The following is a 12,822-nucleotide window of genomic DNA, read 5'->3' on the forward strand; positions in this document are numbered from 1 at the left end:
GGACATTACCGTTCTCTGTCTGCTTGGAGTACTCCTTCCCGATACTGGACTGAGGGATCCTGAAGTGTCCAGCTCATCAGCAGATGACCAGGAGGACAGATCCTAAGGTTCAGAATCAGTGGAGATTAGAAGGGAGAAAACACTATATATAAACTTGGTTCACAAAAAAGGACAAAAAATGCAGACCAACTGCTCGCAATTTGAAACGAAGTTGCTACAGGTTATGCAACACAGTTTGTGAAGACAAGCATACAAGTATTCTACCTTGCCTTGGGCAGAGAACTGTTATTTCTGGCCAAGTCAAGCCCGAGAAAACAGTTGCTCTTTAATGTGTGTGGTGGTTTTTTCCCCTAAGGAATAGGTGGTGTGTACACAATAAAAATTCCCACTTGAATTGCAGATTTTTTTTCCTACACAGAGATATACACTAGACAGACTGAAAACTCATTGTATTATTTGTACACTGTGGTATATTTTATTAGTAATGGGGAATAACAGAGGGACTACTTGCAATGGAAAGTATTCAAATCACCCTTTCAGTACTGAGACAGGTGTATAGTGTTTTTATTCATTTGTCAGCTACAGGCTGGAAGTGTTGTGGCTATATTTTTTTTAAAATATACAGTACAGTATTTTGCAAAAGATTGTCAGATTTGGATCATAGCAGAGCAGCAAAATATACTTTTAACGAATACATATTTGAGATGGAAAATACATTCTGTCCCCTATCAAAAAACAAAGGGCTGGTGTAATTTGGAGATGGACCACTAATATATTGCATTGGCAACAAGGTTTTTGCTTTTGCTTTTTAACTAACTGATTCCCCCCAGAAACAGTAACTTCAGATTAAAGTGGTGTGTGTGATCTAAGCATTTTGATGCCAACAATGCTCTGCAAAAAACTTGCACGAATGATGTCACACTAAACATCTGTCTGGAAGCAACCTAGCAGTGAACAGCCACAATGACTAGTAGATTTGCCGTGGCAGAATGACTTACCAGCTGACTGCTTGAAACATCTAGGATTTTCTCCAGCTCCTTAATGTGATGTGAAACTTCTTTAAGGAGCATTTTGAGTCTGTTTCCAATCACATGGACCTTCTCTTTGGCTTCTAGACAATCCTTGCCTTCAGCATTGACTAGCAGTTGGCAGGACATGTCTTGAAGAGATGCCACCTTCAGCTGAGATTCTAGCAGTTCACGCCTTATTTGCTGTCAGGAAGGGGGGCAATCAGATGCATTTTGTTGCTTTGAATGAGTCAAAATATAATTCAAGTATTTTTTCTGATCTTAAAACTCAGGAACAGGGACCGATAAAGCTAAACTACCATACACTTGCTGTTGCAAATAAAAAAGAGATATCCAAATTCAAAAGAGAGGATTAATGATTGGCATTTTATTCCAAAAGCATGTCTGAACTGCACACTATTTTGCAAGTTCTGCATTTGCTATAAATATGTCATTATTTCAGGGTTCCCACTGCAAAGAAAATGTTTTAAAAACAGATTGATGGCTTTCTATACCAAATCAAGAAGATCTTAGCATTCCTGATAGTCAATACCAGGAATATGCATTCTCGATTGGCACCAAAGGATCACAATATGTGTTCCAGATACTAGTTTCTATGTTCTTTTTTAATCTCTGAATTATTGTTCCTTTAGAGAAAGGTACTGTACCATTAGTAGCCTGTGATGATCCTGCAGAGTGTCTGAATCCAGATTTGGATTGATAGGGACAATCTCATTTTTCCTCCTGTCAATGTTCTCCAGCCACAGCAACAAACCGTGGCTCATCTCATGGAAATCCTAGAAGTGATAGATGGAAGTTTAATGCCAAATGTGTTTTTTTGTGTTGCCCAGAACTCCAAAGATGCATTCAAATTTTACATTATCTGATCCTCCAAAAAATGAGTTGTGAGCATACATCCTTCTCCCCGCTCTCTGGCCCCACTTGACTTAACAGAACACTTCTAGGTTTGTCAAATCACAATTTTTTGTGATGTCAGAACTGGCAAACTGGTTTGAGCGATCCCTGTAAACTTGAATTGAACCAGTTTGCAGTTCTGCTTTGGAGTGATTGCTCTGGTTCAGTAGTCACAACAAATGAGAGAGCATTGTATTAAGCAGGCATATGAGAGGGAAACCAAGCAGTTCTGCACAGCTTGATCTTCCAAACCACATTTGGATTGGCGAAAATTATGTATGAACAACATGTTAAGTGCAGTATGAAACATATGTAATGCTGTTCTGTGTAACAAGGCCTTGATGGCCTTGAGTATTTAATACACCAAACAGGAAGTAGCTACTAATATTACATCCATGTTTGAATCACTTTTCACAGGAACAAAATCCTACATATGGTATAAGGCCTGTCACCTTAACAATATGCCAAAAACATCAATAGAGAAAATGTGCAAGGCAGTTTTCAGGAAGCAATTTAGGAAATGTGCAACAGATTTTACCTAATACACCAAAATCTTTTAATAATTAGGCTTCTGGGCTTCAAAAATACTTGCTTTTTATGCTCTTGTCTAAAATGTCTCTGTGATATATTCAAGGCAGGATATGATGGTGTGCACACATTAAAGTAACTCATTTAAGAAAATGAATGTAATTGGTGCAACATCTAATCCAAGAGTCGAAGGGGAATGATTTTGCATAGACCAGAACAGACCTGACATTGCATTAGAGCGTTCTGCAGTGAACAGCGCCATTCTTCTAGCATACTACAGACATGATCCCAGCGCATGTTCATCTGAGACAACCGTTCCTGCAGTTTCTTGTTTTCCTCACTGTCAGACTGCATGAATTCTGAGCTGCAAAGGTTGATGGACAAAATGATGGCTTTGCGGTTATCAACGGCCTTCTGTAGCTCCTTGGGGAATGAAGAGAGACGGGAGTAAGCTTTTTTACAGGAAACATGCTCGAGAATTCAAGAAGAAACAAGTTCCACTATCTCTCTTAAAGTTTCATAACTTAAAAGACAGTTACTGTGTCTTTATTTTTAAGTGATACGTCTGGCTTCTGACTAGTAAGAACCCATTTTTATAAAGGTCTCCGATTTTATGTTTGCAGTGAAATCCAGAACAAACTAATAAAATATTTAAAGACGTAAAGCCTTATGGCATGGTTGAATTTGATGGGGGTTGGAACCACAGGAGTTGGCTTTTTATTCATACTCCAGACTGTACACATAACCTACTTTCAGACTGTTGCTATTTTTGGAGTGTGGGGGATTCAATTACACACTGGCAAATCCAGATCTCAAAATTATAGTAGATTCGGAGGTCTTGTGCAGGAAATCTGCTTCCCCCCCCCAAAATGACTTTTTGAGGGAAGTGAATGGAAATTGCACCGCAAAGTGTGGGATAGTAGTAGTTTTGATGCAATGTCATCTAGTCTCTCATCAAACAAGTGAGGATGAATGCTCATTAAATAGACATCATCTAGCTTCCCCTTAAACAAATTAGGATCAATACTCAATAAGCATGTCATCTGGAAGCAAGTATTTAAATACTTTGGGAGGAATTCAATGTTGGGCTATGGCAATTGTTCCACCAGCATAAACATTTCTGTTTCCTTTGTGGAATGATTCCCCTCCCCACACAGGCTCTCCTGATTTCCCCAAACGAGTTTGGGGTGTGGGGATTGAGAAGGGGGAAAGTCCAACTGTAGTAGTGGACGTCATTGTGGGCTAGCTAGTGTGAGTTGTTAGCTGAATCTGCCCCATACAGACACAAACTTCAAAAAAGAAAGAAAAAGCGTGAATATTGTACCTCACAATGTCAAAATGCTGAGACAGATAGTGTGCTGTGTCCTGGACTAGTCTAATTTAGAACAAGCCTCTGAATTTCGCATCAAAGAGGGAATTACCTTTCTCTAGAGCAAATGAATTGATGTCATCGTTTGGTTTAGCTGAAGTACTGCAGCCTTAGTTTACGAGGCTTTAATTCAGGCTCAAAGGAAATATTAATGCCACATTCATGTAAAGAAATTGTCCTCTGGATCTTCTGGAAACAGCTATGGGCCCACCCGGATGAAGTATCCCCCACACACATCAAGATACACTGTTAAACCCATTAATGCCTAGAGTGTAGACATTAGTCCCTGTCTGACTATAGGACAAATTCCAAAAGAAAAAAAGAATATTAACCAAAAGGAAGTCTGATGTTGACCATACTGTGCACTGGTAAATAAGCAGAGTTCTTTTCTTGGTTCTCTCAAAATGCCACAGATTTAGCTGATCTGAGTTGGCAGCCTGATGCCTTCACTACATTATAGTGCTCTTTGTAAAGAAAGTGTGGTTGCCCTCCCCTTGGCTTGCCTCTTAAGAGCAAAATCTTCTGCCAACCATCTTAACCATCTGCCACCATGAGTGTCTTTGGAGGAAGATGTAGGATATGAAGAGAAGGAATGAATAAATAAATAATAAAATGAATATAAACACTGGCATACTATGTAACTTAAAGAAGAAGAAGAAAACTCCAATGAAATTGACTATCATAGTCTTTCATTTCCAGCCCTTTAGTATATGAAGAAATGCAGGGTCCAGAAATTGGCAGTGCTTTTTCAATAGGAGCTGAAATGGCACCTCACAAAAATAAAGCACATTAGAAAATCAACAGAAAAGAAGACCAGGAATTAGAACCTACTTTCAGTTTTTTAATCCGTAGCTCAATGGTTTGTATATCCGTGCTGAGATCAAGGCAACACAGTTGTTCCAACTCTTCTTCAGTTTCTCCAAGCCAAACCCAGATGCTGTTTAGGTCAGAACTAAATTGCTGCCATTGCTGAAGATTCTGTTTCATCCTCAGTTCTTTACTTAAGGCCTGGGCCTGGATTAACTCCCACCGATCAATCACACCTAAAGGGAAAAAGATCTCTCTGTAGGAGCAACTTCCTTCCTGACTCCCCCCTCCCCGCCCCCCAATATTCCATCACACGTCAGCATGATCAAGAAACAGAATCTAGGGTGAAGGTGTGCAGACAAAGGCAAGTTAAATTCTGGGCTGACCAGGAACCCTTAGGTTCCATGCCAATAGTAACACCTGAGGACACTCATATAAGTGAATGCCTGCCATCCAGTCTTAGAATGAAAAGTAATGCACTGAACTTGGGGACTGCCTGGACCAGATACCACTGACAGGGGCATCATGGGGGAAGGAATGTGTACAGAGCTCACAGAGAGACATTCAGAGTCCCTTCTAGGTAAGGCTGATCAAGGTGCTGGTGGTACTGATGGTGCAGAAGTTTTCTGAAAGCCTAACTTTGCCCTACCTTAGTTGCTGTGTGTTTTGAAATCCTCATGGCTATTTATTTTCTCCCTAGATTTAATAATCTGAGGGCAGGAAGCAGGAATGCCAGCTTGGCCCCACAACCCTGGGTGCCTGGGGCCGTGGGTTCCATGTAGTGCAATTTGTGAGTGCCCGGCCCCTTCATGAGGAATTTTGTGGGTGCTCGGGCACCCGGTGAGTTGGCACCTATGGCAGGAAGCATTTCCCTCACAATGAAATTGCTTCAGAAATATGGCACACATTGATACATACTGCATCCATTATAGTGGACATTTTGCTGGGAAACATATAGATTCTGTATTTACTCTGTACTCTGTTAATTGGTAAAGTAATAGCCCAAACAAGACAATTCTCACAGAAGGAATTGTGCTAATTAATTTACCACAGCATCCAAAAACTGCACTAATCATTATCATGACATGCTAAATTAACTAATGAAAGGGATGAATACTATGCTGTTTTCATTAAGGGCTATAACGAAGCTTCACACAAGCAAATCAGTCTGAGAATTTCCCACCAGATTCAATTAACTGTGACACTCACTCCCCTGGCTCCATCATTACATAAAGTTCCAGATTCCAAGGCAAAATCTTAAAACAAAAACAAAAACCCATTTCTAATTTCAGTTTGAGATGCATGCTCATTTTTAATTGCATGATTGCTGTGACAGAAATCGATACAGCCTTCCTCTCATCTTGGTGACTGCTACTTACCTAGACCTCCAGTAGCACCTCAAGCCTTATATTGGATCAGTCTATGTCAATTTGTATTAAATATGGAGCTTTGCTCTCTTCATCCATAACCTAAAAACCACACCCCCAATAAGCATTACAGTAAGCCTGCAACTTATGTGGGGGTTATATTCATGCCTAAAGGGAAAATCATGTATAGTGAAAACCAGTGCTTTTTTCCTCTGGCAGTACTCAAGGGCACACAGTACCTTTTCTTCTAGAAGAAAGGCATTTACTGTAATAACTTTGTGCTGAGTACCAGGACCTATTTTTTTAGAAGAAAAGCACTGGGATTCAAAACCCATTGGAGTTGAATGGCTGGTGGGATTGCCAAAGTCATTGTCCTCAGAACCCTGCCCCCTTTCTGCCCATTACTTGTTTGTTTGTTTTGCCATGCACATGAAGCTGAAGGTGCACAAGTAAAATGTGTGTAAGTTGCAGGCTTACTGTATTCCAGTTTGTTCACAAATTCAGTTAGCTCACTTCCATCCACTGCCTCAACATAAGCCAAGACGGAAGCAGCACCAAGATTCTGAGATATACTATTAAAAAATAATAATCTATAACAACATTTAACATTTGTTGGGAACATATATTAACTAGGTGCCATACAGGAAAAACAGCAGTGCAAGCTCATGTACGTTACTCACAGAAAGCCTCACTGACCTCAGTGGGACTTACTCCCTAGCCAAGTGTGCATAGAGGAGTCTATCCTAAGAGCTTCAAGGAAAATACTTGATTAAAACTAGAGCTAAGAAAACTCAGGCACTTCCAAATTCTTATAAAGACCCATAAAGTCATTTCGTACAATTCATTAAATTTAAAATAGTGTGTCACCCTGATACAAGTCTTAAAATAAAATCATTAGGAAATTATTCGCATCAGCCTCTTGAATCTCTCTCGCTCAGAATGAGTGGAACAACTTAAGCCAACTTCCATAAATACTCTCTCAAGAATGGACTTAGAATTGGATAAGAGCCCCAGAAAACTGTTGTCATCCTGATGTACCAATGATAATGTGTGTCCCATGATCAAACAGTGAACAAAAGATTCCAAAAGATTGTGCAATCCCCTGCTAATTTCTTGGTAAAGACCATTAACCAAAGCTGCCACTGCAGTCTCAGTGCTGCTCCAAAATCAGATTGTAAAGAATAAAAAAAACAGCTGTCACCCAGATGTGCAAGCAGTACGATGTGCTTCCATGATTCAATGCTGCATGTCATTATCACTTGTTTTCCTCACATTGCAAGTTCAGTTCTGAATATTACTTACCGGCTGTTTGTGTCTCCGTGCTGTTCAGGTTAATAAATCCAGACAGCTTTTCCTCTTCCTCTTTCAGTTTGTGCTCAAGTCTTCTTACTGAATCTATGCTCCCACTGCATTCGCCCAGAAGCTTCATCTGTTCGAAAAAGAGAGAAACCACTTCTCATTATTCATGACCATGATGGAGAAACAACAGAACTAGGAGCAAAATCCTAGGAATGTTTACTCAGAAGTCAGTCCCACTGAGTTCAATGGGGCTTATAGTCAGGTAAGTATACATGGGATTACATTTTAAGATTCTAACTACAAAACAATTTGCATACTAGTTCTTAATACAAGTTATTCCATGATGTGATAGCTAGAACTCCACTGTCTTAATGGTTTGAAAACGTTGTATGGCTATCCCCTTGTTTTTAATGGCAATTAAACACAAGAAAGAGAGAAATTATGGGTTAACAGGAATGTTTTTGCTATTGCTGAAATTTCAGATATTTAACTAAGAAACTAATGCAGAGTATAAAGCTAAAACTGAGATCACAGTTTGCTTTTAACAGGCACTTCAGGAATCACTGTTAATTTTTTCTTTAGTGAGATGTGAGTTGTTGCTGGGCAAGCACTAAATCTATAGTAATTCACCAGATTGGGATCTAAAAACCCTTGGACAAAACCCCACTTAAGATGTACACTCTGTCACAAGAGACCAGGGCCCTGCGGGACTTGACATCCTTCCGCAGGGCCTGCAAGACAGAGCTGTTCCACCAGGCCTTTGGCCAGGGCACAGCCTGACTCCCTCCCTCGGCAATCTTCGCAGAGCTCTGGCCCAATGGTTGCTAGTGGCTTGAATTAATTAATTAATTAATTTTTATAATGAATGATTTTAGAATGTTGTTTATGTTGTACTTTTGTACTGTTTTATTGTTGTTAGCCGCCCTGAGCCCGGCTTCGGCTGGGGAGGGCGGGATATAAATAAAATTTATTATTATTATTATTATTACATCCAGTGCAATTTTTTAAAAAAGTTTTTCCACTTAACAGCATTGCAAAGGGTTGGACTAGATGGCTCTCATGGTCTCTTCCAACACCACAATTCTAGGATTCTATGCATCACAAACTGCTTTTGAGAGATCAGTTTCAAAACAGGTTTTCTGTTGTGACATGGTGGTGGTGGCAGCTGTTCAAGAGTCCCCTGCACAAGCAAAACTAGTTGCATGGCTCACTGTATCCTTGCCCACCTGTCCAGATCACAGTTCACAAATCTTCAAAATGTTGGTGGGTGTGATTTATTAGGTTGTTGCTTTTTTCATAAGTTACCAGTTCTATTATTCCCTGCCTGTGTCTGCTTTCCATTGCAGCTCTTGACCGCTGGAATGCTCTTCCTCCTGTCATTTTGGCGTTCAAGAAATCTGAGGATGAATCTCTTCACTCCCAGCTCCTTTCCCTTCCTCCCCGCCCCCTCCCTAGTATTGTCCTGTTTTTAATTATTTTTCAAGCCTTTCTTGTCTTTGTATGGATTTAGCTTTAGGTGTTGTATGAATAATAATAAATTTAGTAAACCCTTAAAATGTGTGGCACACACGTACACCCCCCCCAAAAAAAAAACAGAAGGAAAAAAGCTTCAGAAGGAGAACTCCACAAACAGCCCCATCATAGCACAGAGAGACTGAGAGGGTGTGAGGGGAAATCCTGAGATGGATAAATAGAACAGAGTGGTTGAACAGGAGGAAAGAGGAAATGTACATAGAAGAAACAACACCATCATTGTCTGGGTAGATCACTTCCTGGTTTACACTAAGAAGTTATTTTTCAGTGTCTCTAGGGAGGGAAGAAAAAGTTGCCCAATGATATCAGTGTAGAACCGAAAACATTTAATGCACCTAAACCAGGTGTGAGTGAGTTCAAACTCTAAAGGCAGGAAAGAACTCCTGCCAGTTCTCAGTTTTTATTCAGTGTGAGACATTTAAGAAACAAGCCCGGTAAAGAAAATTCCTAAATAAAGCAGTTCACTGTCCCTAAATTGTTAGCTTAAAGTAGAAAAGAGAAAAGAGTGACTTATAACAGCCCAGAAGTGTATCTCTCACGCTGTGAGCCAGACTCTAGGTGATTTACTGTGTTGTCCAGAGGTATTAGATCCATATTGCAAGCTGGGCTGAAGCTGAGAGTAGCTTACAACAATTCTGCAGTGTTTTCTATTGCTTTCTCTGCCCCCCCCAAAAAAAATTCAGATTGGGCTGACAAAAATCCCACAGTACAATTCATTTTTATATCTATTACAAGTAGAAGTGATAGGCTGGCAGAGTGGTTTTCCTGTGGTGTAGCACATTGCTAATATTGCAATCCAGAGGTGGGATTACTTAAATTTACTCAGTCCAAATCAACCACTTAATTGCTGGGTAAAACCTCATGCTCCATTGACTTGCATGCACAGTGGCTGCTGTTAAGTGTAGAGTAGTGTAGTGTAGTGTAGTGTAGTGTAGTGTAGTGTAGTGTAGTGTAGTGTAGTGTAGTGTGTGGTGTAGTGGTTAAGAGCGGTAGACTTGTAATCTGGTGAACTGGGTTCGTGTCTCTGCTCCTCCACATGCAGCTGCTGGGTGACCTTGGGCTAGTCACACTTCTCTGAAGTCTCTCAGCCCCACTCACCTCACAGAGTGTTTGTTGTGGGGAAGGAAGGGAAAGGAGAATGTTAGCCGCTTTGAGACTCCTTTGGGTAGTGATAAAGCGGGATATCAAATCCAAACTCTCTCTAATGTGCAACAACTAAAAGGAATAATAAATTTTGCATTTGATGGAAGGAACTCTATACCTGATGCTAACTTTACCCCCCCCCCCAAACCCTCTCAGCAACTGGCTCAGGTAAGACACACACACACTGCGAATAGCAACAATACAAATAGCAATGAATAGCAATTTTATGTCCAGCCACGAGGGGGGCTAAGCTCACAGTACTTACATAGCCTTTGTAGCTAGAATCTAGTTCCGGCCCTGTTGGTGTTTTACTGCGGATTATGTTCTCCGTTTGCTGTATTTGGAAACGGCTGGTGTCTAAGGCCTTGTCAAGCTGTCTGATGTGTGTTTCTAAGGAACATGGTTCTCCTGTAGAAAATATAGACAGATAGATGTTGCCAAACTGAAATGTCTCAGTGAGTAGGAGAAAATACTGAAGGTGGTGCTGCTAGCTTTGAAAGCATGATAAAGAGTTAATTACAATAGCATGCAGGTGACAAATAGATTTGTAACTATTATACAAACATATCTGCAACTATGTTGGTTAGTGTGTGTACTGAGAAATGAATAATTTTTAAGCGGGACATATCAGGAAAATTCAATTCCCCAAAACAATTCTAGAAGACTGAGCACTCTGCACTCGTTTCATTGTATCTTCAGGCATTTTGCAGTACTGTACAGTGGTACTTCATGTTGCATAACCTCCAGGTTACGGAATCTTCGGGTTATGGCCGCACCGCTCGTGTATGCGCAGAAGCGCTCTGCGAACCACATGTGTGCGCAGAAGCGCTCTATCATGCCGCGTGGATTTTTTGGGGTGCACATGGCACCCTGAAACGAATCAAATCCATAACCAGAGGTACTACTGTATTTATACTAAGCAGGCAACTGGTAAGAGCCTAGAAACTGATGCATTCCCCACACACCCCGTATAAATGCTGGGGAATTTTATAGTCTCAACATGCACATACACATTTACTTGAAAGCATGCCCCTCTGATGCGGGTGGCTCTGTGCGTTAAACCACAGAGCCTAGGGCTTGCCGATCGGAAGGTCGGTGGTTCGAATCCCCGCGACGGGGTGAGCTCCCAGTGCTCGGTCCCTGCTCCTGCCAAACTAGCAGTTCGAAAGCACATCAAAGTGCAAGTAGATAAATAGGTACCATGTTTCTGTGCGCTGCTCTGGTTTTGCCAGAAGCGGCTTAGTCATGCTGGCCACATGACCCGGAAGCTGTACGCCAGCTCCCTTGGCCAATAAAGCGAGATGAGCGCCGCAACCCCAGAGTCGTCCGCGACTGGACCTAACGGTCAGGGGTCCCTTTACCTAAGTCCCTCTGAATTCAAAAAGGCTAACCTTTGAGGAGATGTGTATAGTGTTGTACAAATAAATATAGTTTTCCTAGATTTTCCTGAAAACTTGAAAATATTTGTAATGCTCTGAGCATTACTGCTAATTTTCTGGTATGGAAAGGCATTATGCTAAAACTCATGGAAATCTGTAAGCACATGGCCTTGAACAATAAATTAAACCATAAAGCAGTGAAGTGACCATAGGACAAATCTTTTGCTACAGAAAATGACTTAAAGACCCTTCCATTAAAGCCATTTCAGGGTGCCTTATTTCTTCTTCAGAAATATTGGGCAATAGCCTGTATCTTACTAATATTGTGATATTTCAAACTGTGCAAGAGGGTTAGGGAATATAGAATCAGAAAGGGAGATGTTATCCTATTTTCACATCCTCTTCTCCCAACCCTCCCAAGCTGATTCATTCTGGGGTGTGTGTGTGGAATGTTAGTGATATATTATTACTTCAGATTTGTTTAAGGAAGATGTAAGACAGAGACTCTGGCTTTTGAGCAGTGTGTTATCCTAAATATCCTTTTACTCTCTTAAAACACTGTGATTCTATGATTTCTATCTCCCACCTCTCCCCAGGAAGCACAAAGTTACATAGATGACCTATTTCCCCCTCAATTCATAGGCTATGCAACAGGAATATTAATACCATTATTTTAAGCAGAATACTAAATATATAAGCAAATATCCTTATTTTCTATCAACATGCTGGCACTGATGTGTGAAGAAGAGTGGCTGGGATAAGTAGTGACTAAGAAAGCAGATATGCCAAGAAAGAAGGCAGTGTTATTGGTGGTTTAGGTCTGGCAATCTTTATGATTTCTGTTGCCTACCATAGACATTTCTAATAGCATTTTCAGTAAGTTTTATATAGGCCTCCGGGCTCCCAGGGATCACTATATCTGGAAAAATAAAACACAACCCAAAATGACTGCTTATCAACAATTATTTCAGTCTCCTTTGCGTCAGGCACTGAATCTCCCAAAAGGAGAGAAAACCACCAGTTCTCTACTGCTTTTGAGACATTAACTGAAATTAATCTTTGTGTATTCTCCAAAAATGGTTCAAGGATCCAAGTGAAACAGGCAACAAGGGGAAACCCTAATGTGCAATTACATGATGAGAGACCAGAACTGTGTATTTCAGTAGGACCAAACATGCAACCCCCATCTTGTTGTACTTCTGATAATGAAGCCTCATGAACAGAAGCCTATTCTGTGACTTTAATCTGTTTTTATTTATTTATTTTAACCCTGGGACCTACTGGTGAACAGTATCTGGGAGCAGTGTGTTTGCTGGGTAAGCTAGGCTTTTAGTCTGTCCTTGCAGGGATGTTCTTGTAATCCCCAGCTAAATCTTAGTTTTTGTATTGTTAGGCGTATATATTTCAAAGAAACAAGCATAACTGAATACACATGCTTCCTGTTTGACATGGAAACCAGTGTTGTGTAACTATGT

General features: G+C 40.6%; 1 protein-coding gene across 21 annotated transcripts in view; it reads right to left on the reverse strand.

Annotated features, from left to right (window-relative positions):
• Window positions 1–12,822, reverse strand: part of SYNE1 (spectrin repeat containing nuclear envelope protein 1) — a 273,458-nt gene that overhangs the window by 12,131 nt on the left and 248,505 nt on the right. For 12 of the 21 annotated variants that reach the window (XM_083496328.1, XM_083496315.1, XM_083496320.1 and 9 more), the window contains 8 exons: window positions 12,198–12,266; window positions 10,234–10,376; window positions 7,296–7,422; window positions 4,651–4,862; window positions 2,673–2,873; window positions 1,676–1,804; window positions 999–1,211; window positions 10–102 (listed from right to left, as the gene is read on the reverse strand). In XM_083496328.1, the coding sequence (XP_083352454.1) occupies window positions 10–102; window positions 999–1,211; window positions 1,676–1,804; window positions 2,673–2,873; window positions 4,651–4,862; window positions 7,296–7,422; window positions 10,234–10,376; window positions 12,198–12,266 (1,187 nt within the window). The remainder of the gene's footprint in view (window positions 1–9; window positions 103–998; window positions 1,212–1,675; window positions 1,805–2,672; window positions 2,874–4,650; window positions 4,863–7,295; window positions 7,423–10,233; window positions 10,377–12,197; window positions 12,267–12,822) is intronic. The other 9 variants (XM_083496317.1, XM_083496316.1, XM_083496321.1 and 6 more) reach the window with 1 other exon arrangement.

The sequence above is a fragment of the Podarcis liolepis genome, assembly GCF_965112155.1.
Source record: "Podarcis liolepis genome assembly, chromosome: 3".
Lineage (NCBI taxonomy): Eukaryota > Metazoa > Chordata > Lepidosauria > Squamata > Lacertidae > Podarcis > Podarcis liolepis.